At 38.1% G+C, this 26085-nt stretch overlaps 3 protein-coding genes across 4 annotated transcripts in view; 2 read left to right on the forward strand and 1 right to left on the reverse strand.

Moving 5' to 3' along the window:
- Positions 1-324: 324 nt before the first annotated feature.
- On the reverse strand, positions 325-21383 carry bag4 (BCL2 associated athanogene 4). Its single transcript, XM_067413208.1, has 5 exons — positions 21014-21383; positions 10810-10929; positions 10528-10719; positions 10060-10317; positions 325-2823 (listed from the first exon to the last, which is right to left on the reverse strand). Exons 1-5 carry the CDS (start codon positions 21149-21151, stop codon positions 2338-2340), a joined length of 1194 nt encoding a protein of 397 aa, XP_067269309.1. The 5' UTR covers positions 21152-21383; the 3' UTR covers positions 325-2337.
- Positions 21384-21847: 464 nt separating this feature from the next.
- Positions 21848-23637, forward strand: lsm1 (LSM1, U6 small nuclear RNA associated). The gene is made up of 4 exons (XM_067412526.1): positions 21848-22002; positions 22364-22432; positions 22848-22963; positions 23058-23637. The coding sequence occupies exons 1-4, from the start codon at positions 21957-21959 to the stop codon at positions 23226-23228; spliced, it is 402 nt and encodes a 133-aa protein (XP_067268627.1). The 5' UTR covers positions 21848-21956; the 3' UTR covers positions 23229-23637.
- A 918-nt stretch (positions 23638-24555) lies between these two features.
- Positions 24556-26085, forward strand: part of grk5l (G protein-coupled receptor kinase 5 like) — an 88584-nt gene continuing 87054 nt past the window's right edge. The window contains exon 1 of one of the 2 annotated variants that reach the window (XM_067413209.1): positions 24556-25297. In XM_067413209.1, coding sequence (XP_067269310.1) covers positions 25246-25297 — 52 coding nt within the window. In that variant the 5' untranslated portion in view covers positions 24556-25245. The remainder of the gene's footprint in view (positions 25298-26085) is intronic. The other variant, XM_067413210.1, reaches the window with a different exon arrangement.

Raw genomic sequence — 26085 nt, forward strand, 5'->3', positions numbered from 1 at the left:
TCAATATTGTAGTGCAACATTGTATTTAATTTACACAAAATGTACACTTCAGAATTGACCTTGGGATATTCATTTCATAAAATGCAAATCTAATTGTTTGAGGACACTAGGATTCTGCAATAAATCATTCTCAGTAAGCGTAAATTATTTAAATTAATTAGTTCAGCTAATTTTAGCAATAAGTAAAAATTTTTTTAAAAATTATTGGGGGGGGGGGGTAGTGGTCTTGTTCAATTGAGCTATTACAATGAAGCTATTTATAGATGTAAGTAAATTAATATATTGTTTACTGTAAAGATATATCAAGAGCCGATGACACAATAATTTGAATGTCTTGTTTTTTAATATGAGAGACCCTACAGTCAGTTGACCTTTATTCAGTCCTACAACATTTTGGAGAAACAGCCCCTGCTTTTGTTCAAAAACATGCATTACATTGGGGACTTCAGCAGGCAGGTTTTTGGTCCTTATTTGGGAATTGAGTTTTCAATATATTCGTTATACAAATATACTTTTCTTTTTTCCTGTAAAGATTAATCTAATAAACAATTTCCGTTATATATAAGAGATCATTTACAGAGAGAGAGAGAGAACAGAAAACACAATAAAGATAAACATGGAATCTGAGACTTCATGCAGAGCTCAGTTGATTTGCATTTTTTTTATATTACTTCTCTGATGTGGTATGAAAAAGCACCTGCTGATATTATGGCACTGTTTTTCCTGGTTACAAAACAGACATAAGATCCTTGTGGTAGGAGGAAGACCTGTTGGACGGTCCATGATGTCAGTGACTTTGGTGCAAAGTATTAAATGCAGTGAGTTTAAAGGGAACTTTTATTCCATGGAGAAGTGCTGATGGTCTGTCCATAGTCTGCATCCACACTCGAGTCTTTCTGATAGAAACTGTATTATTCCTTAATGTCTTTTTAAAAAAGGCCTTCTGTTTGACTGTAAACAGGCCTGCAGATCAGCCACCTGAACACCGACGCAGATGCATCCATTGAATCAGCTACAAAGCAATAGTCTCACGAAAGAAAAAAACAAGGAAAAAAAAAATACCCAAGTCCTCCAAACTGCAGGATGTAAACAATAATGCTAACACGATGGCCTGTACTAAAAGGTGAATTGAGATGTAGGTGCTTTGAACAGGTGCATTGAGATGCAGGTCCATTGAACATTTAAGAAACCCCATGAAATGGTTTGGTGAATGCAATTTTCATATTAAAACAAGTTCAAAGGGCTCGTCTTTTTATAAAATAGCCTAGTTTACATCACAGCCTAGGAAAATCAGGATTTGCTACTAGATATTGCTTATTAGAGGCAGGTGGTACTGAAGGTTTGTCAACCTTTAGAAGTACACTGGCATGTAAATGGTGACAAAGCTAACTGACATTGGTGTAAACCCCACAAAGTGGCCATTTTGATTACAAAGGGACTTTAAACTCCAGATACAGGCCTAGAAAAATAGTAGCGGGGAACTATGGATCCGATGGCAGTGAGAGCTGGTCTAATCCGTCCAGGTTGTGGGTTTGTAACACTCAGTTTGGACAAGACAGACCAATGATTGAGCACGGAAAACTAGCGTATGTAATCAGATGCGGTCACATTTACAGTTGCTCGGTAAAAGTTAGCCAATGACATCAAATAATTTCAATTGGAAACTGCACAATCAAGTTTTGCATCAGGGAGGATAAATGCTACACTTTTAACAGTGGAGAAGAACATACATTTCCATGAAGAATGTGACTGAATGAAACATAAAAAAACTAAAGCAAAAGAAAATGAAATTACATGGATTAAGAGCGAGTTACCAAAAACTGACCTTCCTTTATTTATTAATCAAGATATTTTACAATAAAATCATGAATGTATTGGTATAATAGCAGTGCTAAACAATATTGCAAGCGCAAAATGAGCAATGGTGGCTTTTTTATTATTTTGAAAAGTTGTGCTACCAAAAAATAACCCTCAAAATAAAATGTGGTTGAATTAGCCGTTTTATCCGTTTAGTCTGAATAGACTTAAGAAAAACAAAAAACAAAGATGTGTTGCAATGAGACTTGTGAGCTTAGTCTGACTTGAGCAGAAGTCAGACTGCTGGATGGCAGAAGGCTGGTTTGAATATGGCACTGCAATGATTAGGACATTTTGCGCCTGTACTTCAACTAATACATTACCATCATTAGGATACATGACCCGAAAACACCACAAAATTAATGCAACTAACTGCCAAACTGTGAAAATCATATTATCTGACCATGAGCATGAGAAAAGATCATTAAAAAGAAAAAGCAACAAAAGAACATCCAGAACCATCATCAATCCACCCGGTTATTAAAAAGCCTTTCTCTCAAGGCGGTCTAAGATGGCCTGGATCCTCTGAACGGCCTCTTTGCGAGCCTGCCGAACGACATCCTGCCCGTTGGTTTCTACCGAGTCCAACTCCAGCAGCTCTTTTGTCAAAAGTTCCTCCAGACACCGGTAGCTCTTTTCCGTCTTTTTCCCCACAAACTCGTCCACGTCCTCTTGGAGGAGCTGAACTCTGGCCATAACCATTTGAACTCGAGCCAGGCCGGGATTATCACTGAATGGGGCTGAGGCGGATGACCCTGGGCGAGAAGACATTGAAGGTTGTTCATTCTGGACTGGTTTGGTCTCAGGTCCTCCACCTCCAGAAGGACCCTTGTTGTAGATTTGAGGTGGGGCGCTGAACTGGGTGGGTTTGGGCGGCGGAGTTGGGTTTGGAGTGCTGGCACGTGGTTTGGAGCCTGGAGGTTGGTTTCGAGGGTTCATATGAGGCTGACTGTGATATGGTGGATCCTAAGAGACAGACATTAATTTATATATGAATAAATCCTCAATATATTACACAATATACTAACTCTAAAACCACAAACCATGTTTTGCATGCGTGAAAGGGTTTGTTCACCCAAAAACTTCAATTCTGTCATCAATTAATCACCCTCATGTCGTTCCAAAACCGTAAGACCTTCGGTCATCTTTGGAACAAGAAGATGAACTAAATATATTTTCATCAAAAATATCTTAATTTCTGTTCCAAAGATGAATGAAGGTCTTACAGCTGGGATGGAAATTTACTTCTTTGTCTTTTTTTAAATAAACTTTTTTGGTGTTTTTAACCAACTCAATGTTTTTAACCAACAATTTGTAACTGCATGTGGAAATGAATGCTCTACAATACTTAAACAGTTTATTTAATCTCAAGTCTCAATGAAATACTGACATTTTCTCTTTCTCTCTTATACACACACAAACCATGAACTGATGACATTTCATTAAATGAGTAGGGCTCTGTGCGCTCTTTTTTTTTTTTTACCAGGATGTGGCATTCGGATGATTTGTGGTCTTTTATGGCTTCCAGTTTAAGGTTTTTAGTCCTTACAATGAAACTTAGTTTAGGCATCTTCTGAAGCATGCTGAACAAACCGAGCAGAAAATTGTTGGTAGGGATGCACCAAAATCAAAATTCTTGGCCGAAACTGAAAAAGAGGAAACCAAGGCCGAAAACCGAAACACAGAAAAAAAATTATGACAATTATTAGTACCACTGCATTTATGGCTATGAGTGTGAATCTTTACTAAAAATCAAGGCATTGCAATTGCATAAATTAATATTAAAGTTTCAAATAATAAATCAATTACAAATTATGCAAATATTTATTTAGCACATTGCAAAAATGCACAGTATAAAATAAAATTCAAACTAAAATGTTTAACTTGACCTCACTCATGTCATGTGTACATTAAATATAAATGTACAGGCCTGCAGAATGGTACAGAAATTGAATAAAGTAATCAAATCTAAAATAACTGCATATTTATTAGGCCTCCATTGGCATTCAGTATATTTCCACTGTCCCACTCACAAGACCCATTGGCACTAAAGACGACATTACAAAGTCTATCTCACTACAGTGGCTGTACAATAATTTTACAATGCGATGAAAATAGTTATTGTGTGCACAAAAATCAAAATAACAACTTTATCCACCCGGTTATTGACGTGAACTCGACACATGCGCGAGAATATGAAGCAACTCCACCATTCAATACATGACCCGGAAGAGGAGGAGCACCGCTATCACGTGAGTTCCAGGTGAGTTCACGTCAGAGACCTACACGGAAGACAATATCTTGGCAGATAAAGTCATTATTTTGATTTGTTTTGCGCACAAAAACTATTCTCGTCGCTTCATAAAATTATTGTACAGCCACTGTAGTGAGATGGGCTTTGTAACTACGTCATTGGTGCCTTTTATGGGTCAGTGGGAATGTACTGAATGCCAATGGAGGCCTATCTGAAGCCTTTCTCAGCCATCAGCTTTCAACAAAAATATCTTCATTTGTGTTCCGAAGATGAACGAAGGTAGCCTAGAAATCTAGACGCACCCTAGCGGCAGCAAATCTAATCTGCCCGCGAGTGTCACCTAGCAACTCTCAATACCCTTCTGAGCTGTAATCGCCTAACTCTTGCCGGGCCAATCACATCGTGTATAGAGTTGGTGGGCGGGGCTATAATGACGACGGCCGAGTTGCGTTTGCTTGCTTCTAGTAATCACAGAAACTGGCCAACGGCTGTCTTTTGAATCAGCTTTGACTGCGATTCTGGAAGACTTGGAGTTAAGCTTTTCTCTGAGAAAAGAACAAAGAACGGCACTGAAGTCATTCTTAAAAAGGGAAGATGTGTTCGGAGTTTTGCCGACCGGATGCGGCAAATGTTTAATCTGTCAGTGAGCTCTGCTTCACCTTCGTTGCTCTGGTTGGTGTAGCGCTATCCTATCGCGTGCAGAGGGAGTTTGAAAGACAACCGTTTATCCCGCCCCTCGGATTGAGCCCTGTCAATGGTAAGTTTCCAGACCAAACATCTTGATGTGGATCTGGTTTGTCAGGCTAGAACGAAGGTGTTACGGGTGTCCAACGACATGAGGGTGAGTAATTAATGAAATAATTTTCATTTTTGGGTGAACTAACCCTTTAAGAGAAACCTGCAAATCCAATTTAAATAAGTTAAGTAGAAATATATTTTATATTATTCATAACTTCTGGAGAGAAACAGCACAGACTCCGGACAGAAATAAAACTGAAGTATTTTTGGGGTTTCTGGAATCTGGAGGTGTAAAAAAAAAAAAAAAAAAAAAAAATCTAAATATTGAGAAAATCGCCTTTAAAGTTGTCAAAATTAAGTCCTTAGCAACGCATATTACTAATAATAATCCATTTTTAATATATTTACGGTAGGACATTTATTAAATATCTTCATGGAACATGATCTTTACTTAATATCCTAATTATATTTGCCATAAAAGAAATTTCAATAATTTTGACCCATATAGCTGGCTATTGCCACAAATATACCCGTGCAACTTATCTACCCACTTGTTCTGATAGTGAAAGAGTTAAGCAGTTTTATGTAATCAGCTTTGGGAGGGACATGAGGTGACCCCAGCAATCTCTTAACTGTTAAATAAGCCTTCCCACTTTGTGTTTGCTGAAGTGCCAGTCAGTACGTTTACATGCACTTTAGAAGTTTGATATCTGGCAGACTGAAGCAATAGTTTGTCTTTGTAAAATGTCATGCAAATGTTTTTGTCCAACTAAAATCTAAGTAACACATTTACTCTGAAAGACAGATGTGACAATGTGTATTATTAATCATTCAATATTCAAATACACACTATTATGTGCATTAGGATATATAGATGAACACTGCAGCTCAATAAAAAAACCAACTTAAGCTCGATTATAACCTAGCATGTCATAGAACGTAATGTCAGCATGATTTATAAGACAAACATTCAGATGTCAACCTGTAATATTATCATTTCCATGACCTACCATAATCATTAATAGTTTATCAAAAGTTATTATAAAATAATAATATAATAAATAATTATAAATTATTAGTCATTACTAAATTAGTCATTACTAACCCTCAACCTGTATGCTGTTTTATTTTTCCAGTGAAATTTTTTTGGGGTGAACTATTCCTAAATACAAAATAATCCTTTGATTTAAAGTAGGCCTGCTGCTATAATCAGTGTTACACAGTGTTCAGCTGCACACGATACATTTTTTTGGCCTTCAAATTTTGGGCTGCCATTTACTGCCATTATAATATGCTTGGAAGAGCCAGGACATTTTTTAATATAATTGTATTCGTCTGAAAGAAGAATGTCCTATACACTTCATGGGGTAATTAATCATTTTTTGGGTGAACTATCCCTTTAATACATTTGCATTTGGCAGACGCTTTTATCCAAAGCGACTTACATTGCATTCAAAGTTCTGAATGCAATGTAAGTCGCATGTAATACACAGATCTAATATACACATGTGATTTCTTTACTTTTGGTTTACAGTCACAGACAAATAACGGACTGCGTTTATGTGACTGTGTGTTTTTGACAGTTTAAGCGCAGTATTACGACTTGAAAAAGACTTGCTTCGGGTGTGTGCTCAGAAAACCAAATATCAGAAGTTGGACCCGAAGAATGCTCCCGCACATTTTGCTGGATTTTTTTACATGATATTGCAAAACAACTTAAAATACTCTGTCAAAGACATTGACACAACAATATGTCTTTACAAAGCTTAAAGTGTCTACTTTTATTCATGTACACATAAAAACGAAAAGCTAAACTGCTTTTCGCTAAATAAAGAAAATAAACAGGATGCGCGTTCTCCCGTCTGTGATGTCCATTCTGAAATGCTTGTAAAAAATATACTAAGAACTCAGAGAAAACATGCCACACGGACATGACAGATATCTCTTTATAAAGCTTGGAATGTCTACTTCTAAATGAAGTCATTTATATAAAAAACAAATATTCTTTGTTTGTGTAATCCATATGAAAACTGCGAGAGGTCCAGTTTCTTAAGCGGCTGCTCATTAACTTTAAGGTGACCAGACCCACATGCAGGGGCGTAGCTAAGAGGGAAAAATATTCGGACGAAAAGAACGATTCTAAGGGCCCATGAACTTTTGGGGCACCCAGAGATTGGTTTCATTAGTAGTAACAGTAATAGTAGTAATGAAATATAAATTGTAAATGTATAACCTACCAGAATAACAAATAAAACAAAATGACGTCTTATTTCTGCATGATTCCGTCCTGTTTTGCATAGCCTAGAATCACTGAGTGAGATCAGATGGTAAACTGTCAAATTAGAGATGTCTTTGCGTTCGATCAAGAACTAAGTTCGGTCATCAAAACCAAGGCTACAGCGATAGTCTGTTCAAATAGGTTACGTTTTGCACCACTGAAAATAAAAAGAATGTAATTTTCATTTTTGTAAATGTGACATATAATGCATTTTATGTCAAATAATCTAAAAAAATAAATAAAATACACACCGTTCCGCGGGCTTTATGTTCACAGCTGCTGAGCGCATATTCCAGCGCAACGCTTTAGTTAACAGTCACAAAGTGCAAGATGAGATGTGTAAAGGGTCCTGCACACTGTGCGATTTTTCAAAATCCTTTGCGAATGTCCCTTGTCAGACTGTACGAACATGATCGCCATGTCACACTGTAAGATCTCAGTTGACATTAATGTCAGACTGCACGATAGTGAAGGCGCGCTAAAAACGGACGCGCGCAAGAAAACTCACCCGGAGTTCATATCATCAATGAATGACGCGTTCGGTAACAGTGAACTGCGTTACACGCGGGACTGAAATGCTGGCTACAAAGAAATCTCTAGCACTCGTTTTGGTCATAGTTTGTCTTGAAAAAGGGAGATATTTGACTGTCGTCGTAGGAGAAGTCACAGTGCAGGATTGTGTGCCAAATCTTCTGACACTGCCAGAATTTCGTCTGAGGTAAAATTTGATCGCAGCGCTCATTAATCGGCTGCCGGTGAACATGTCAAACTAACGACCAAAGACGTCAGATTTTAGCCTAGGATCAGAGGAATCTTTTAGGATTTGCTAAATTTGTCCCAGACGGCCAAATCGTGGTCAAAATCGCACAGTGTGCACCCGGCTTAAGTTAGCTAACTAAACAGCTGTGTTACGATAGAAGTTAAATTAGCAGCAGAAACAATCAGTTTGCAAAGACTGTATCAACCAAAGCTCAGCTTTGGGAAGGGGAATATGCAGGTCAGGAAGGAAGGATAAGGTGATAGAGATGAGAAGCAGCTATTGTGCTATTTAACTACCGGTCAAAAGTTTGACAACGGTAAGATTTAGAAAAGGTTTTTGAAAGAAGTATCTTCTGCTCACCAAGGCTACATTTATTTGATCCAAAATACAGCAAAAACAGTATTATTGTGTAATAATTTTACAATGTATTTCTATTCGAATACATTTAATGCATCCTTGCTGAATAAATTATGTATGCACTGAACTAAGTGAACACTGTTCACATTTTTTTATTTTTTTTTGCAAGTTCGTTATTTTAAATGTAGACACGCCATAAGCACGCTTAAATAGAGAGTTTTTTGTTCATCTTGCACTGTCCCTGTTTGCCCTGATTTTTTTTATACCACTGCTCTGCGTTGTTTTCATGTGTAAACCCAAGTATACACTACTGTTCAAAAGTTTTAGATTTTCTGTTTTCAAAAAAAAGTTATTCTGCTTAACAAGGCTGCATTAATTACAACAAAAAGTATTTTATAATTGAAAATAATTGTTTTATATTAGGATATATTTTAAAATGCTATTTATTCCGGTCTTCAGTTTCACATGATCTTTCAGAAATCATCGTAATATGCTGATTTGCTGCTAAAAAAAAATTAAAAACATTTGTGTACAGTTTATCTCAGGATTCTTTATAAAATAGAAAGTTCAAAACAAAAGCATTTATCTGAAATAGAAATCTATTGAAATGTATACTTTTATTCACAAAGATGCCTTACAATGATCAAAAATGATAAAGACATTTATACATTTATGATAAATTCAGCTTTGATCACAGGAATAAATTACACTTTACTATATATTTACATAGAAAACATTTATTTTAAATTGTACAAATATTTCACAATATTACTGTTTTTACTGGATCAAATAAATGCAGCCTTGGTGAGCAGAAGAGATTTTTTTTACATACAGATTCAAAACTTTTGAACAATAGTGTAGGTGTAAAGTCTTTATGTACAAACAATTTATAGTCAAATTACTTCTTTTAAATTAAACGTGATTTTGTAAATAAGCTACAAACAATACATGCAATCATTAAGTCTCCTCACATTCATTATAGTTCCCCGTCACATACCTCATTGAATGGCCTTATTTCAGTGATATAATATTTTGTTTTTTCAAAAACTATACATAAACATTATTTTCTCAAAACTACAAACTTTTATGTACATGTTGCTCACATATTACTGTAGGCCTGTTTGTGCTGAATACAGTGTAATCAGGCTTTGGCCATTAATATGCTTTAAAGTAACTGAAATGTAAGAGCATGTCAAGCTTCTTCAGGGCCACAAATTAGCCTTAGGGTCCAGAGGGTTAAACTGATATGGCTTTAAATCGCATGCAGATAATAAACTTTTATGATGAAGAACTGCAATGTCACGTAAGTGTGACCGCGAAAGAGATCTTAGTTTTTTTTAAAGAGGCACAAGCTGTAAAGTCTCCACCCTCTTCTGGGAAGCAGCTCATTTGCATTTAAAGATATATGCCAAAAAAAACACCATGTTTTTCCTTCCACTCTAAAATGGACATTTACAATATGGTATAATAAATTATATGTGGGGTATTTTGAGCTGAAACGTCACAGACATTCTTGGGACACTAGAGACTTATATTACTTCTTGTAAAAAGGAGTATAATAGGCCCCCTTTAACACCAGTGCTAGTTTCCAAGAAAAAACAAAGGGAAGATTTTTCTTAAAGTGGCAGGAGGAGGTGCTCTATTTCTTTTTACTTAAAAGCATCAAAATCATCTTAAAGAAAAAGCATCAAATGTTATTACATTTGCTTTGGGTGCCCAAATTTTGAATAATTATTCAGCAGCAGGAAATTTGCGATATAACTTTTATGCTACTGCTGAAGTTAACAATACATGTTTTTAAAACATCACAAATACCTTGTGTTCATACGGAGGTGGTGCAGGTCCTTGCCATGGTGGGGGGTGAGGTGGTCTTACATGGTTTCCATAGTGGCCATGGGGTGTTTGGGTATTGGACGGCCACTGCTGTTGGGGCGGTGTAGGCCCATACCCTCCAGAGTGGGACCAGGCTTCATGCTGGGGTCTTGAGAGCAGGGGCTGCTGGTTGGGGTAGGGGGCATTCGGAGGGCATCCTTCTCCATAGTGTGCATAAGATCCTGCTGGGTAGCCAGGAGCCTAAGCAGAAAAAGAAGACCAGAAAGAACTATGTAAATAAGTAGAAGTAGAAAAAAGAAGTAGTTTAAAAACTTTGTGTATTTAAAATGCTAAGAAATTTGCACATGCTAGATTTTTTAAACTGTTTCTTCCCTTTTCTTAATCACGGGAATTATTATTTGCAATCGACCCAAAAATGTACTTGGTGCAAAACCAACTAACAGAATTTACCCCTTGACAGTGAGGTACAGGGTAAGGGGGAGGAGCCGAGCCCCTCGCATTTTGTTCAGGGCAGGTCTGGTTATGATACTGAGGTTGTCTTGAAGGAACCTGGTCACTGCAGTAGAACGGATTGGAAGGATGTAGCATACTCGCAGAGTATTGTCCTGGATTGTACACCCCATTGGGATAAGCTGACATTGCCTGAAAGGGCACAGCAGAGTGAAGTGGGATAAGTTTGCTGTGTATTTAACTGACAGAAGGTCTTGCAAAAGAATGAAGTGTCGGCAGTACCTGGTGATTATACGGTGCCTGTCCGTTGACCTCTGTTCCAGGTGGGTATGAGTTCCCGTAAGGTCCTGCTGCGTGTGTCTGAGGGTACCAATAATTTGAGTAGCCAGGATACTGAGATTCCTAAAATAAAATTGAGTAGACAGTTAATAGATGAAGGCCGTATTCAGAAAATATCTTAGGGCTAAAAGCAGCTCCTAACTTTTAAAAATAATGGGTAGGTCAGTATTAATTTTTTGGACTCCAAAATTTTTGCTCTAAGTATTTCACAAAGCATTTTAGAGCTAAACCAGCTCCCAAATCTGTGAAAAATTAGGGGTAGTCAAGAGGACTCCTAGATCACTAAAACTAAATCACAAACAATCCTAAAATGACCGTTGCTGGCAATCCACCCAAAGACAATGTACATTGAGGTGGTAGAGCCTTTTCTTCATTAATGCAATAAATATTTGGATTTATATATTTGTTCATTTATGTACAGGCAATACGCATTGAATGAAGCAGAATAAAACGTTGTAAATACAAAAACAAAATAATGTCCTTTCATCAGTGTCGATAGCTTTTTTGGGCAGCATAGATGACCCGTGACCCGAGTTCTGACTCATGGACCTTTCTAAATCCTGCTCTCCCACTTAGCTCCCCACTCATTGTCCTATAATGAAAAGGTAAAAATGCCAGAAAATAATATTTGAAATAAATAAATAAAAACAAAATAAGGTAGCAGTTGTTTTCTCGAGTTCACACTTACAAATGATCGAATATAGTAAAATAAGCCTATTTGGCATGCAAAAGTAAAGGAAGGGCTCCCCAAACCCAGAGAACTCCCCCGTATCCCCGGCTGGCATAGGAACCTGCCGAAAGCGAGAAGTCTGGGTGGCTCCTTCCGAACTTTATTTATAAAACTTCATGTCGCTTGCAAGTCTGCATCTCGAGAACTCCGAGATGCAGAATTTAAGAAGTTACTCCACCCAGAAACGCTTAGAGCACCTTTAAGCAATCCTGGGTGGAGTAACTTCTTGTTGACGTTCGAAGTGTTGTCAAACAAAACAGAGGCTAGCTAGACCCTCCCTCCTCTTCCCCTCCGTGCTTACTTCCTGCCGCCAGCGTTCTCGCCACCTTTTGAAAGGCTTTTCCGATGTAAATTTGACTTTGTACGTTCCTTCTCCTTTTCCCTTTTCATTGCAAGTTGTTCACCAGGATGTCGTCTCTTTGGTCGTGTGTCAGTCATATCAAAATCATATAATTCGAACTTCCCTCTTTATGCTTCTCTCTTCTACACGCACACCCCTTCATGTAGCCTAGAAATCTAGATGCACTCTAGCAGCAGCAAATCTAATTTGCCGCGAGTGTCGTCTAGCAACTCTCAATACACTTCTGAGCTGTAAGCGCATCGTGTATAGTTGGTGGGCGGGGCTTAATATAATGACGGCCGAGTTGCGCGTGAGTGCTTCTAGTAAACACAGAAACTGGCGAACGGCGGTCTTTCAAATCAGCTTTGATCGCGACTCTGGAAGACTTATACAGTGCCTTGCGAAAGTATTCGGCCCCCTTTAACTTTGCTAGCTTTTGCCACATTTCAGGCTTCAAATATAATGATATAAAACTGTAATTTTTGGTGACGAATCAACAACAAGTGGGACACAATCATGAAGTGGAAAGAAATTTATTGGATATTTCAAACTTTTTTAACAAATCAAAAACTAAAAATTTGGGCGTGCAAAATTATTCGCCCCCCTTAAGTTAATACTTTGTAGCGCCACCCTTTGCTGTGATTACAGCTTAAGTCGCTTGGGGTATGTGTCTATCAGTTTTGCACATTGAGAGACTGAAATTTTTGCTCATTCCTCCTTGCAGAACAGCTCGAGCTCAGTGAGGTTGGATGGAGAGTGTTTGTGAACAGCAGTTTTCAGTTTTTTCCACAGATTCTCGATTGGATTCAGGTCCGGACTTTGACTTGGCCATTCTAACACCTGGATATGTTTATTTTTAAACCATTCCATTGTAGATTTTGCTTTATGTTTTGGATCATTGTCTTGTTGGAAGACAAATCTCCATCCCAGTCTCAGGTCTTTTGCAGACTCCATCAGGTTTTCTTCCAGAAAGGTCCTGTATTTGGCTTCATCCATCTTCCCATCAATTTTAACCATCTTCCCTGTCCCTGCTGAAGAAAAGCAGGCCCAAACCATGATGCTGCCACCACCATGTTTGACACTGGGGATGGTGTGTTCAGGGTGATGAGCTGTGTTGCTTTTACGCCAAACATAAAGTTTTGCATTGTTGCCATGTTCAATTTTGGTTTCATCTGACCAGAGCACCTTCTTCCATATGTTTGGTGTGTCTCCCAGGTGGCTTGTGGCAAACTTTAAACAACACTTTTTATGGATATCTTTAAGAAATGGCTTTCTCCTTGCCACTCTTCCATAAAGGCCAGTTTTGTGTCTAGTATACAACTGATTGTTGTCCTATGGACAGAGTCTCCCACCTCAGCTGTAGATCTCTGCAGTTCATCCAGAGTGATCATGGGCCTCTTGGCTGCATCTCTGATCAGTCTTCTCCTTGTATGAGCTGAACGTTTAGAGGAACGGCCAGGTCTTGGTAGATTTTTAGTGGTCTTATACTCCTTCCATTTTAAAATTATCGCTTGCACAGTGCTCCTTGGGATGTTTAAAGCTTGGGAAATCTTTTTGTATCCAAATCCGGCTTTAAACTTCTCCACAACAGTATCTCGGACCTGCCTGTGTTCCTTGTTCTTCATGATGCTCTCTGCGCTTTAAACGGACCTCTGAGACTATCACAGTGCAGGTGCATTTATACGGAGACTTGATTACACACAGGTGGATTCTATTTATCATCATTAGTCATTTAGGTCAACATTGGATCATTTAGAGATCCTCACTGAACTTCTGGAGAGAGTTTGCTGCACTGAAAGTAAAGGGGCCGAAAAATTTTGTACGCCCAATTTTTCAGTTTTTGATTTGTTAAAAAAGTTTGAAATATCCAGTAAATTCAATTCCACTTCATGATTGTGTCATACTTGTTGTTGATTCTTCACAAAAACAATACAGTTTTATATCTCTATGTTTGAAGCCTGAAATGTGGCAAAAGGTCGCAAAGTTCAAAGGGGCTGAATACTTTCGCAAGGCACTGTAAGCTTTTCTCTGAGAAAATAACAAAGAATGGCACTGAAGTCATTCTTAAGAAGGGAAGATGTGTTGTGAGTTTTGCCGACCGGATACGGCGAAAGCTTAATCTGTCAACAAGCTCTGCTTCACCTTCGTTGCTCTGGTTGGTTGTAGCGATATCCAATTGCGTGCACTCCATGCAGAGGGAGTTTGCAAGACAACCGTTTATCCCGCCCCTCGGATTGAGCCCTGTCAATGGTGAGTTTCCAGACCAAACATCTTGATGTGGGTCTGGCTTGTCAGGCTACCCTTCATGCGCACTAACCCCAAACCTCCACCCCCATTCTTGTCGGTTATTGGCTAGGGCACTGTTTATTATGTTTCGTGGACCTCACTAGTTTGTTTTTGTTGCCGTGGCCAGGTTGTGCTGACTACAGAGATCATGTTTTTTACAGTGTGTTAAGGGGACAGACAGCTAGCAGATAGTAAGGAGATGTTTGCTGTATATGACAAAATGTGTGACATCGCTTAGAGCACCTTTAAAGGGCATCAATTATGTCCCTTTTTAAAGGATGTAAAATAAGTCTGATGTTGTGAAGTCTGATGTTGTGAGTGTGTATGTGAAGTTTTAGCTCAAAATACCCCTCAGATAATTTTAACATGTTAAAATTGCCACTTTTGGGTAGTGAGCAATAATAGCTATAAATGCAAATTAGCTGCTGCTAACACCCCCCACTTTCAAGAAAAGGGTGGAGCTTCAAGAGCACATGCTCTGGTGTCAGGACAATCTCACACACTGAAAATCTCAGAAACTGTCAGACAGCTGTGTTCAGTTCGAACCAGAGATGGACAATGATGCCTACAGAGCCAGAGAATAAATGCTGCATGGAGATAGAACATGTATAGTTTAGTTTAATTACAGTTATAACTTAAGTTGTCATCTTGCTTTTATCCACTATTAGTACAAGCCTGTTGTAGCGGATGCTTTCTGAATGATGGCCTAAATAATGACCTGTAAAACAACTTATGAACTGTAATAAAGTGTGTATTCTCCTTTTCATTACTGCTGTGACCTCTATAAGCTGGATCATGAACAGCCAGTACTGATACATCCTTATGTAACAACTTTAACAAAATCTGTGTTTTATATTGTCTCTTTGTATTGACCCTTGTTCACAAACCAGTCTGGTATAAAATGATGCATGCAGGCATAAACAAACTTAGGTATATGGGGGTGCATTCTCTTCAAAAACAAAATTAATCCACTGTGTTTTCAGCGGATCTAATGCCGGAAGTACATGAAGACTATGTTGATCACTCTTTTAAACAACAACAAAACACCAGAGTTGTTTACAAGACTTGTCTAATACGGCAGAGTTTCGATGGCATGCAAACAACACTACTACAACCCTGCATCTTCTCTAAAGCAGCCCAACATTAGCCTAGAAATCTAGACGCACCCTAGCGGCAGCAAATTTAATCTGCCCGCAAGTGTCGTCTAGGAACTCTCAATACCCTTCTGAGCTGTATTCCTCACAATCTGGACGGGCCAATCACATCGTGTATAGAGTCGGCGGGCGGGGCCATAATGACGCCGGCCGAGTTGCGTTTGCGTGCTTCTAGTATCTGGTCTTCAGCTGTCATGCCTCGACGACATCATCAGGACACTGCCGCTGGGAGAAATTTAAAACATGGAGTGGACCACAGTGTGCTGCGGAGCTAACAGAGACTTCCACCATCAGCTCTGTTTCTGTTCACCATCAGCTCTGTTTCTGTTCTGTTTTTTGTGTTGGTTGATTGTTTGTAGTATTCTATATGTTTACATGTTATTCATTTTTTGTTACCCCCCCCCCCCCCCCCCCTTGTTGCACTTTGAGATTTCTTCGGAATGAAAAGTGCATTATAAATAAAAATCTATTATTATTATTATTATTATTATTATTATTCTAGTAAATACAGAAACTGGTGAACGGCGGCGGTCTTTCGAATCAGCTTTGACTGCGATTCTGGAAGACTTGGAGTTAAGCTTTTCTCTGAGAAAAGAACAAACAACGGCACTGAAGTCATTCTTAAAAAGGGAAGATGTGTTCGGTGTTTAGCCGACCGGATACGGCGAATGTTTAATCTGTCAGCGAGCTCTGCTTCACCTTCGTTGCTCTGGTTGGTGTAGCGCTATCCTATCGCGTGCAGAGGGAGTTTGAAAGACAACCGTTTATTCCGCCCCTCGGATTGAGCCCTGTCTATGGTGAGTTTCCAGACCAAACATCTTGATGTGGGTCTGGCTTGTCAGGCTAGCCCAACATAGCCTCACCCCCTTTATTGCATGTTCAAAGACCAAATTTATGTAACAATATGCAAAATATTAAAGTGCGTTATTTATTTTACAAGGTTCTTCCATGCATCTAAGGTCCATTATCAGTTACAAATCACCACATCACACTTTGGAAAGCCATAAGCCCTTGATCACTTGGAATCAGCTATGGAGCCATGTTGTTTTCAGTGAAACTCTTCTAAACTGTTTAATCTATCTAATTTAAAGCTGTAAACTACTTTTTGTTTGAATAGTGTATGGTGTGTGAGTAAATTGTTTGTGAGCACTGTGAGATGCTGTTGTGACATCACAATCGTGTTGCATTTTGGTCTTTGGATCTGCTTGAAGTGCTCCCTTGGTCAAAAATCAAGCAGTCCAGGGTCTGTCCAAATAATCTTCCCTCATCCACTTGATTAATTTGAACAGATTTTAAAATGGCAGTTAAGATTTCTCTGAGGGTAAGTGCTAAGGAACGTTTCTGAGTGTGTTTAAAAGTGTTAGTTAAAAGTTAAACGCAGGCTTATGCCAGGTTCAGATTACACAATATTTCGGTCTGGTACGATCGTCACTGTCCATATTATACTCCATACTCAAAAAAAAAAAACTTTCCGAAACTTGTGAGAAACTGGAAGAAGTATTTTTGACACAGTAATACTCCATCAAACGTCCAATTCATTTTTTGAAACTTTGTCCATGTTTAGGATATGAATCCAAGTCTTTAACAGTGTAAAAAGCTCAGTATGCATGAAACAGCATCCCCCCCCCCCCCCCCCCAGCATTTTAGTCCCCCCTGGGTATTGCGTACATTGTTAATAACACATTTATAATGCAAGGAATACCCACTCCCATTTATTAACTTGAACATATAGAGACCTTTTCTCTTGTTAGTACACGTCCTACAGCAGTCGGCAGCTTGACTTCTGATGAGTTTAGTGTGAGCAAGCATGCAACGTGTGCTGTGAAATGTTTGGGATATTCTGAAACTCTAATGTGGAAAAAAAAGCTTGCCATGGCTTAATGTACTGAAATTAGAGGACCAAATTCAGCACACACATTATTGATGGCCCATACTGCATCTCTGTCAGTGATGTGATAAAACTAGCTCGTTTATAACCATTATTTATTTGTTTGTTTGATAGGTTTCATACAGTCCACCTTCATTTAGCGAGTGTATACTTGTGCAAAAACATTTTTCAAGTTAGAAAATAATAAAAATGTAATTATGTAGATTAATTGCGCATTTAAGTTGATAATGACAAACATTCTAAGCCAGAGGTCCTAAACCTTGCTCCTCGGGACATACTGTCCTGAAAAGTTTATTTCAAATTCAAACCTGCTTCAGCATACCCGCCTGTGTATTTTCAACAAGTGATACTGAAGAGCTTAATTAACAGTTAACAGTTAGCATACCATGCCTCATTTTATTTAACGTTAGAAACATTACTGAGGTGTAGGTCACTGTACTGACTGAAGAGATGTTGCATGAATAAAGGATAAATGCACTTCTTCAATTGGTTTGATTATTTACCGTTTCATGTCAAGGAAAAGTTCCATGTTTACCACAGCACAGCTCGCTCGGAGCGTTCAATATACTGTAAAACTTAAATTAATATTAATAAAATGTCTTGATTGAATCTACTGGTGGTTTGATATCTATGTTCAGAGCAGCCAACCATTGATTATTTCATCCCTTGTTTTTCATTGGTATTCTGAGAAACATGATGGTAGAATTATACACCTTCGACTTACTATCACAGCCCTTTACAACACACAGACAGAAACGTGGCTAAATCCACTACCTAATTTGCCGGCTGCAACATTGTCTGCAACTACACAAACTCAGTGCCAGTCACATTGGAAGTTACCTTAAAATAACTTATTTTTATCTTTTCATCTCTGTAATACTATTTCCATGTTGCTTTGGAAATCAATAATATGTGATGCATTTTAAAAAGTTCCAAGTTAAAATTGAAACAGTTAGAGGATTTAGATGCTCTAACGTGAATTACAGTATGTGATATGTGTTTCTACATTTTAAAATTGCACTTTACAGTGTTTATGATAAGGGGGTAGAATCTGCAGAATCCGTACTCATGAGTACCTTTAATTAAGCTACTCTTTTTTTTACGCTTACTAGTTTTTTGAACAGGTACCTTTTTAATTGATTAAATGGAAAGTATACTTTTACGTGAGTATTTTTTCAGGACTCTTTCCATTAAAGACTAACTGTAGAAACACCAGAAAAAACAAATGGCTACTACATTTAACGCGTGTGATGTGCAGAATCATAAATGGAAAACACATTTTAAAACAACCATGTACTCTAAATTCATTAATTCAAAATGAATGCCTTCCATGGCCAAAGGTGTATAAAATAACGCACTTGGGCATGCAGACGCTTCTACAAACATTTGTGAAAGAATGGGTCGCTTCTAGAAGAATGGTCAAAAATTCCCATAAACACACTCCTAAACCTTGTGGAAAGCATTCCCATAAGAGAGTTTAAGCTGTTATAGTTGCAAAGTGTGGGTCAACTATAGACTGCATTAATAATGTTTAAGAAAAAACAGCTTGGGAATGGCTTTGTTGAAAATTTAAAAAAATATTATTAATGATCATGTGACCTTGGAGTAATTTTCGATTTTGACATTTGAGATTTTTTTTTTCCAGTTACAGTCCTCATGAAATCAAAATGTACACTATTTACTTTATTTGCAACCATTATAGGTCATTGGGTGAACAATTAATCTGTGCAAGTTAATACAAATAAAATAAAAATATAAAATAAAAAGTTTTTTGCAGTAATCTTAAATCAAAATCTGAAAAGTTTGCGGTCTGGAAACGATGTTCCTTCTCAGATGATGTCAGTTTGACATCTTAGGCTTGAAAATGCTTAACCACTCCCCTTCAACCATTGGTCTGCTATGACCGAGAGATGGAGAGGAGGAGCTCTAAAGTAAAACCCTGCCCTCTATATTCAGTTTCACTTGGAAAAATGTCACAGCACTGATGAAACCTTACTTGCTACTTCCGGTTGACTGGGACTTTATCGAAAAATTATCGAAACTGAAACCTATCCTAAGTAAGGACTTGGAGCATGCCATGTCCAAAATGCTGCAGCGAGAATCTAAACAAATACCAGAAAATGGGATCATATAACAGCTCTATTGATGTATTGAACTTTATCTCTTCACTGGTTACCTGTAAAATATAGAATACAATACAATACAATACAATACAATACAATGTGTTAATCTATAAAGCACTGCATGAAAAGGCTCCAGAGTATATAAAGGATATTTTGATCCCGTGCTAATCTCAACGTCACCTGGACTCCTCTCAGAGAATGCTTCTATCAGTCCCACGGTCTTGTTTGAGGCAGAGTGGAGATTGTGCTTTTTCTGTCACAGCTCCTGCACTCTGGAATGTGTTGCCATTACATATTAAATCTTTATCAAGCATGGATGTTTTTAAACTAGGACTTGAAGACTCACTTATTTTATCAAGCTTACAGTGTTTGATTGGGTCGGATAACTATGGAAGCCCGTTTCCGCCACTAAATAAAAAAATTAAAAGAGTAATTGCGACTTTTTATCTCAGAATTTTTTTTCTCACAATTGCAAGTTGTAAAGTCACAATTCTGAGATATAAAGTCGCAATTGCATGTTATAAAATCAGAATTCTGACTTTTTTCTCACAATTGCGAGTTATAAAGTCAGAATTCTGACTTTTTTTCTCAGTCAGAATTGTGACTATATCACGCAACTGAGACTTTATAGCTCTTTATAATTACAGAATTCTGTCTTTATATCAAGGAATTGCAAGTTTATATCTCAGAATTGTGATTTTATATCACACAGTTGCAAGTTTATATCTCAGAATTGTGATTTTATGTCACACAATTGCGAGGTTATAACACAATTGTGAGGGGAAAAAAGTCAAATCTGAGTTAAGTCGCAATTACTCTTTTTTTATGTGGCTGAAACGGGCTTCCATAGATAACTGTGAGTGATTGGTTGCATTATTTTCTTGGTTATGTTTTGTTATATTTTATGTTTGTATGAATTTTATTTTTATATTTGGGGTTTTCTACTATGATTACTATTTATGGACAGCACTTTGGTCCATTCTAATGGCTATGAAAGTGTTTTATAAATAAACCGAGTTGATTAAACCCGGATCAAGAATAGGATGTCATTAAAGTACATGGGAAGGCAGGCATCCCAAAACTTTTGACAATACAGTGTATTTGACACGTCGTTTTATTATCTGATGAGGATGAGCCATACTGGGTGGTATAGAAACACACATTTTGTCTGTAACTTACTCAGATTCAGTGAGTGTTAAAGGTCAATGCCCAGGCTCAAGTAGAAGTTATCAAGGGAAGAAACCAGAGTTAATGAGAACACAGTCCAGTTCACCCAAACCGCCTTTTAAAAGGTATTTAACCCCGAAGGTAGGACCACACAAGTTGTGAATAAATCCATGTGTAAGGGGTTGCAACAGTTTCACGTCAAAACGTTTCTATAGCAATCATACTCATTTGCGCTGGTAAACAATACTGTCCCATGCAAAAACGAGCATGCAAGACAGAAAGCATGTGGTTTTGCCTGATTTAATAACAAACCCTGAGGGCCATACTGTTGAGTCCGTGGCGTCCAGCTCGTTGTTACTGCCGTGTGAGCGAACGAAAGAAATCGTTAGAAATGCTGTAACGGCTTCTATGCTATTTCTCCTAGCGACCTCTACCAGTAACAGACGACAAAAGACTCACCATGCCGTTGTTCCAGTTATTGTTCTCCGAGTTGTAGCTGGAAGGCCAGGATGACTTGGGATCAGACTGCATCTGCTGATGCATGATCCACGCAGCCTCACCTCCGACTCTGTCGCTGCCAACTGAATCGAAAGCCATTCGTGACTAAACCCACGAACTCTTTTTGTCTTAAGTTCACTTCTCTCAACCACAGCTAGATTTAGACCGAAACGGATCTTCTCAAAACGCGTCTTTAGTTATCTACCACCACGTTTCACAATATGCTGCAACTAGAGTACGTCAACTGGATATATTTCCCATTTTGTTTGGTACATACACTGAGGCACGGCGCTGTCATTCAGTTCAACTCGCCAGCAGACGCGCCTTGACTGACAATTCAATTGGCCAATAGGAGACGAGCACAAGGGTGACGACACACCCACGTGACAAAGGTAAAATTAGTAATGGGAAGTAGAATAGTTTTTTTTCTTAAATGTTAAACAACCGTCTCAGTGATTTTTACATCACAACGTAGTGACCATTACATGTATTACATTTATACAATTTAATAATAGTTTTATTATAATTTCACATACTGTTCAGTTGGTTAAACTCATGAAAACATAATTTATAACCCAAATAAACGTTTAGGTTAACCAGTTCAATGAAAAGATTCGACTCTAACATTTGTTCATGAATCATATATAGATGTTGTAATCTAACCAGATAGTCAGTGAATCAAACTAAAATCACAGAGTGATTTTATAATAACTTTACCCCCCTTTGGCTGTCATTATAGGTAAACTTGGGACCTTTGGAACAAGCAGTAAGGAGCGTGAGTTTAAAGGGTTAAATTGAACCGGAAGCACTTTCTGTGGTACATCCTCCTGTGGAATAAGGATGCACATTTGAAATGGTCCATGGCTTGATACTTTACGTTTAAAAACTCCCAAATGTCAGCAAAATGAATTACATGCCAGGGACTGCGAGCCTCATCGAGGACATTGATAGTAAGTTAATTGCAAAATAATTAAATATATTGAAGTAAATTCACCCGGTGAGAGATAGAGAGACACACACAACAGTTGGCGTTGTGTAATGATGTTCGCTAAGGCTCTTTGAGCATTTATAAAAGTCACGTTGGTGTTGCATGTTTAAGCTAAAAATAGAAATCTAGCCCTCTCTGTTATTGTTCCGCTAGCTGAACTAGCTTGGTGAATCAAATAGCTTATTCAGAGGTCGCGTGAATAATAATTGCCTCAATAATACAGGTGTTCGCGTGATAATAACATTAAATGATCCCACGACAGGAATATCAAAGTTCAACAGTATTCATGTGACTAAAGATGCTTTAATTTCCCCCCTTTTTAGAAAAACACCTTGTCCTCCTTCGCGATGGAAGAACATTGATTGGGATCCTTAGAAGCATAGATCAGTTTGGTATGTATAATGGCCTGATATTATTTTACTAGCAACTATTTGTAATTATTCCAAGATATTCTGCTGTTTAATGTTCAGGTGGGGGCCTCAAACGTTAAAAAATAGTTTACACACTTTCCTGTATGCAATTTAATGAGCACACTGAAAATGTAGAAAAATATCTCTTTAATCTGGCCATACAGTAAAGGCCATGTTATTTGGACCCATGTTTTTCAAAATATCTTTTGTGTTCCACAAATAAAAGTAATGCAGATTTGGAATGCCACGAGGGTGTCAGAATTTTTTTTTGGTTAAATGTTGTTTTTCAGACCAGTAGTAAAATTAAAACAAAAACTAACTGTGTTTATTATCATTGTAAAATGTACCATTATATTTGAACAATGAACTTTGCATGATTATTTTGTTTTTTCCACAGCCAATTTAGTTTTGCATCAAACAGTTGAACGAATCCACGTAGGTAAAAAATTTGGGGACATACCTCGTGGAATATTTGTCGTCAGAGGAGAAAATGTTGTCTTGCTTGGAGAAGTAGTAAGTACATGTTTATCGTCCTGCTACACCTACACCTGCTATATATATTATTTTTTTCTAAATAGTTTAATATTGTGTTATTTTTCCCTTCCAGGATCTGGATAAAGAATGTGATCAAATCCTCCAGAGAGTTTCCATTGAGGAAATTCTGGAGGAACAGCGAACGGAACAGCAAGCCAAGCAGGAGTCAGAGAGACTGAAGCTACAGGCAGTGAAAGAGAGAGGGTTATCGATCCCTAAAGCTGACACATTAGATGATTTCTGAAACATTTAGTTTTTTTTGGGATGATTTTATTTCTGTTTTATTGGATGGTTTTGTTTGGTATGAAACGACAGTCTGTCTTGACTTTGAAATCATTCTGAGTCTCGCAAGATTATGACTTCAAGATTTTGTTTCACTAGTTGCTGTAAAGGCACGTTTGGAGAATTGCCCACCATCTTTGTTTTTTTAATGGCCGATGCCATAGCGAAATGAAGGATGGACCAAACTGAAGCACTTGGCCTGTTGGCTTTTAGTTTAAAATTAAACAACTGTATATGGTATAAAATAAAAGTTTATTTCAGTGTTCACTATGTTATGGATATGACGCTATGGTTAAGTTGGTGTACTGTATAATGTAAAACGCATGAAACACTGAAAATATTTTTGTTCTATTAAACCTGTTTTATACTTATGACAGACTTTTAATTAATTGATTCACTACTTGATTCTTAAAAAACCAAATATAATTTTGATGTATTGTTTTTTAATGTACCAATGTCCATAAATCTTCTTAGTAGGCAATCAACACAGAGGGTTGGTGTTTTAAAACATTAGGGTGTATTTACACTAGTTTAGAACACAAATATTGGCGTTATTATAAAAAATAAATTTGCACATGCAGAGCCTGTGTTCTGTGAAACATGTCCTTACATTAATTGGTAGCTAGGGGGTGGTTTAGCATTTGTTCTGTTTCGAAGCAAAAATAGTTTTCAGAGAGAAAGACATTAAAGTTTGAAATTTATTCGACAGGTACATTTTCCACATAGTTACAAGAGGGCACGTAATGGCTACAGTGAATATAGTAGTCTAAATTGCACATTTATTACATTTAGTAATAAAATGTATACTCTTAATGATTGTATTATTTGAATAAGCTCATAAGTATTTGAGAATGCCTCAAATGTACAGCAATATGGCATTAGGGAGGAAATGCCCTGAATTTAATTTTATGTGCTTTAAAGTGTTTATTATTATTATTATTATGATATATTACTTAACATAATAACTACAACAAAGCACAATGACAGGGGACTGTAACAGCTAGTGTTCGTAGCTTTTAACTCTTCCTAATGGGAATTTCTCGAGTGTATAAAAAAAAGGGGGGCCTGTGATGCATGTTCACCTCATCAAATGGTGTTCTAAGAAACACTTGTACACGCCATGTAAATGTTAAGTTAAGTGAAATGGCCCCACTTAAATGAAACGAGTGCAATTCGTCTTTGCTATTTATTGGCCTTGACTTTCGATCCAGGGCTATCCCACTTTCTATTATTGTTCCCAGGGCCGACTGAAAGAGCGGGAGCGGCTTGAATGTGCTGCTATCAAATATCCTTTGACAGCCATGCATGCTTGTTCTTCAAGGCCCGTGCGTCACAGCTGCATTTGAACACGCCCCTACCAAACGCTTGTTGAATAGGAATGACAAGGAAACATGACAAGCGCTAAAGATGAATTTCATATACCGCTATAACCGCGCGCGTGCTCATCCTTTTGCATCGCTACGCCATTTGAACGCTGCTCTACCGCTGTAAATCTGAACGGAGCCACGGGGAAAGCCGCTTGGGACCCAGCCAAAAATTACAACTGAAAGCAGAAACCCAGCCCTGCTTCGATTACGCACCGAGAGAGGGAGCACGTTGATAGTGACAGCGGTACTTCAGCAACTCATTTATGATCGACTCGTTTTCTGCCGTGCACCCTCAAAGGATGTAGACCTCGGCCTGCTGTCTTTGGCATGTACGGTTTAACGGGACTTGTCGCCAGTGGCTCGACAACGCTGTGTTTCAACAGGCAATGCCTTCCTTACGCGTTTTGTGGCGCAAACTACAACAACCACACGCGTGTGTCCGCGATTCTTTGTTTTGCTTGTGTATACGTGTGTTGATCATTTAAGATGCCTAGGTTTTGATTTAAATACTTTTATAAGGACGGAAAATAGCGTATTCTGCTGGGAGGAGCAATAAGGAGCTCTATCTAGGCTACTCTTCGGCTTCCACGGCAATATCACGGTGGTTTTTTGATGGAGCTGGAGAATATTGTTGCAAACACGGTACTCTTAAAGGCAAGAGAGGGTGAGTACGCGAAAATGTGATTTATTGTCATTATTTTAATCGTATGTAGTTTACTAGTTTTTACAGCCAGGAAAAACCGTGAAACCGCTGCTCGTGCACCTTTTGTGATGATGTAATCTCAAACAGATGATGTGTGAATTTATCCAGTGCGACATGTAACATTGTTTCAGTGTTGAACCCCTCTAGCGCTTCTTTAATCTGGAACCAAAGTCATAACGCCAGCGTCATAATGCTGGAACATTGTATCGTTTGACAGTTGGTACGTGTTAGGGGGTTGAACGCCCGAAAACATCAGCTTCCCACATCCGTTTTACGCGCTGAAAAGCGAGTCGTGATTTTGTTTTTAATGCAAGTTATTAAGTGTAGCGAGACTACAAACTTCTCGCGTTTTGGTTGTGTTTTATATACGATACGTTTACAGTGAGGTAGGCTACATGACGTGAGCTGTGTTTAAGGAAATGGTAGATATGTTACAGCTGCCACCTTTTTGACGTTTTTTCACACAAACATGTTGGATGATATTAACTAGGTAGGTCCGCCAAAACAGGTCAGTAGTCGATAAGGTGATGTGAACTGCGCTTGTCTTCGTTACCACGAATACCACAATAACCACTACTTCCTCTGCTGGTGTTTTGCTTTAAGGCCTCGACAGACGATCATTATTACGCTAAAGCTTGACTTGATTAAGATTCAGAATGAGCCAAATGTGAACCAGGACCACAATACTAGGGTAGAAAGAGTTGTATGTGTTTTCTTTTTGTCAGGCCTTGAATGGAATTACTATAGGA

The sequence above is a fragment of the Pseudorasbora parva genome, chromosome 13 (genome assembly GCF_024679245.1).
Source record: "Pseudorasbora parva isolate DD20220531a chromosome 13, ASM2467924v1, whole genome shotgun sequence".
Classification (NCBI taxonomy): Eukaryota; Metazoa; Chordata; class Actinopteri; order Cypriniformes; family Gobionidae; genus Pseudorasbora; species Pseudorasbora parva.

What these genes read in the sequence shown, in the direction of transcription:
- bag4 (XM_067413208.1), bottom strand. Translation starts at nt 21,151, where the DNA reads ATGGCTTTCGATTCAGTTGGCAGCGACAGAGTCGGAGGTGAGGCTGCG. An exon ending in ATAACTGGAACAACGGCATG is followed by an intron (nt 10,930 to 21,013) that starts GTGAGTCTTTTG and finishes ATTTTATTTTAG; the next exon opens with GAATCTCAGTATCCTGGCTA. An exon ending in CTGTACCTCACTGTCAAGGG is followed by an intron (nt 10,318 to 10,527) that starts GTAAATTCTGTT and finishes TTTTCTGCTTAG; the next exon opens with GCTCCTGGCTACCCAGCAGG.
- lsm1 (XM_067412526.1), top strand. Translation starts at nt 21,957, where the DNA reads ATGAATTACATGCCAGGGACTGCGAGCCTCATCGAGGACATTGATA. An exon ending in CCTCATCGAGGACATTGATA is followed by an intron (nt 22,003 to 22,363) that starts GTAAGTTAATTG and finishes CCCCCTTTTTAG; the next exon opens with AAAAACACCTTGTCCTCCTT. An exon ending in TTGTCTTGCTTGGAGAAGTA is followed by an intron (nt 22,964 to 23,057) that starts GTAAGTACATGT and finishes TTTCCCTTCCAG; the next exon opens with GATCTGGATAAAGAATGTGA.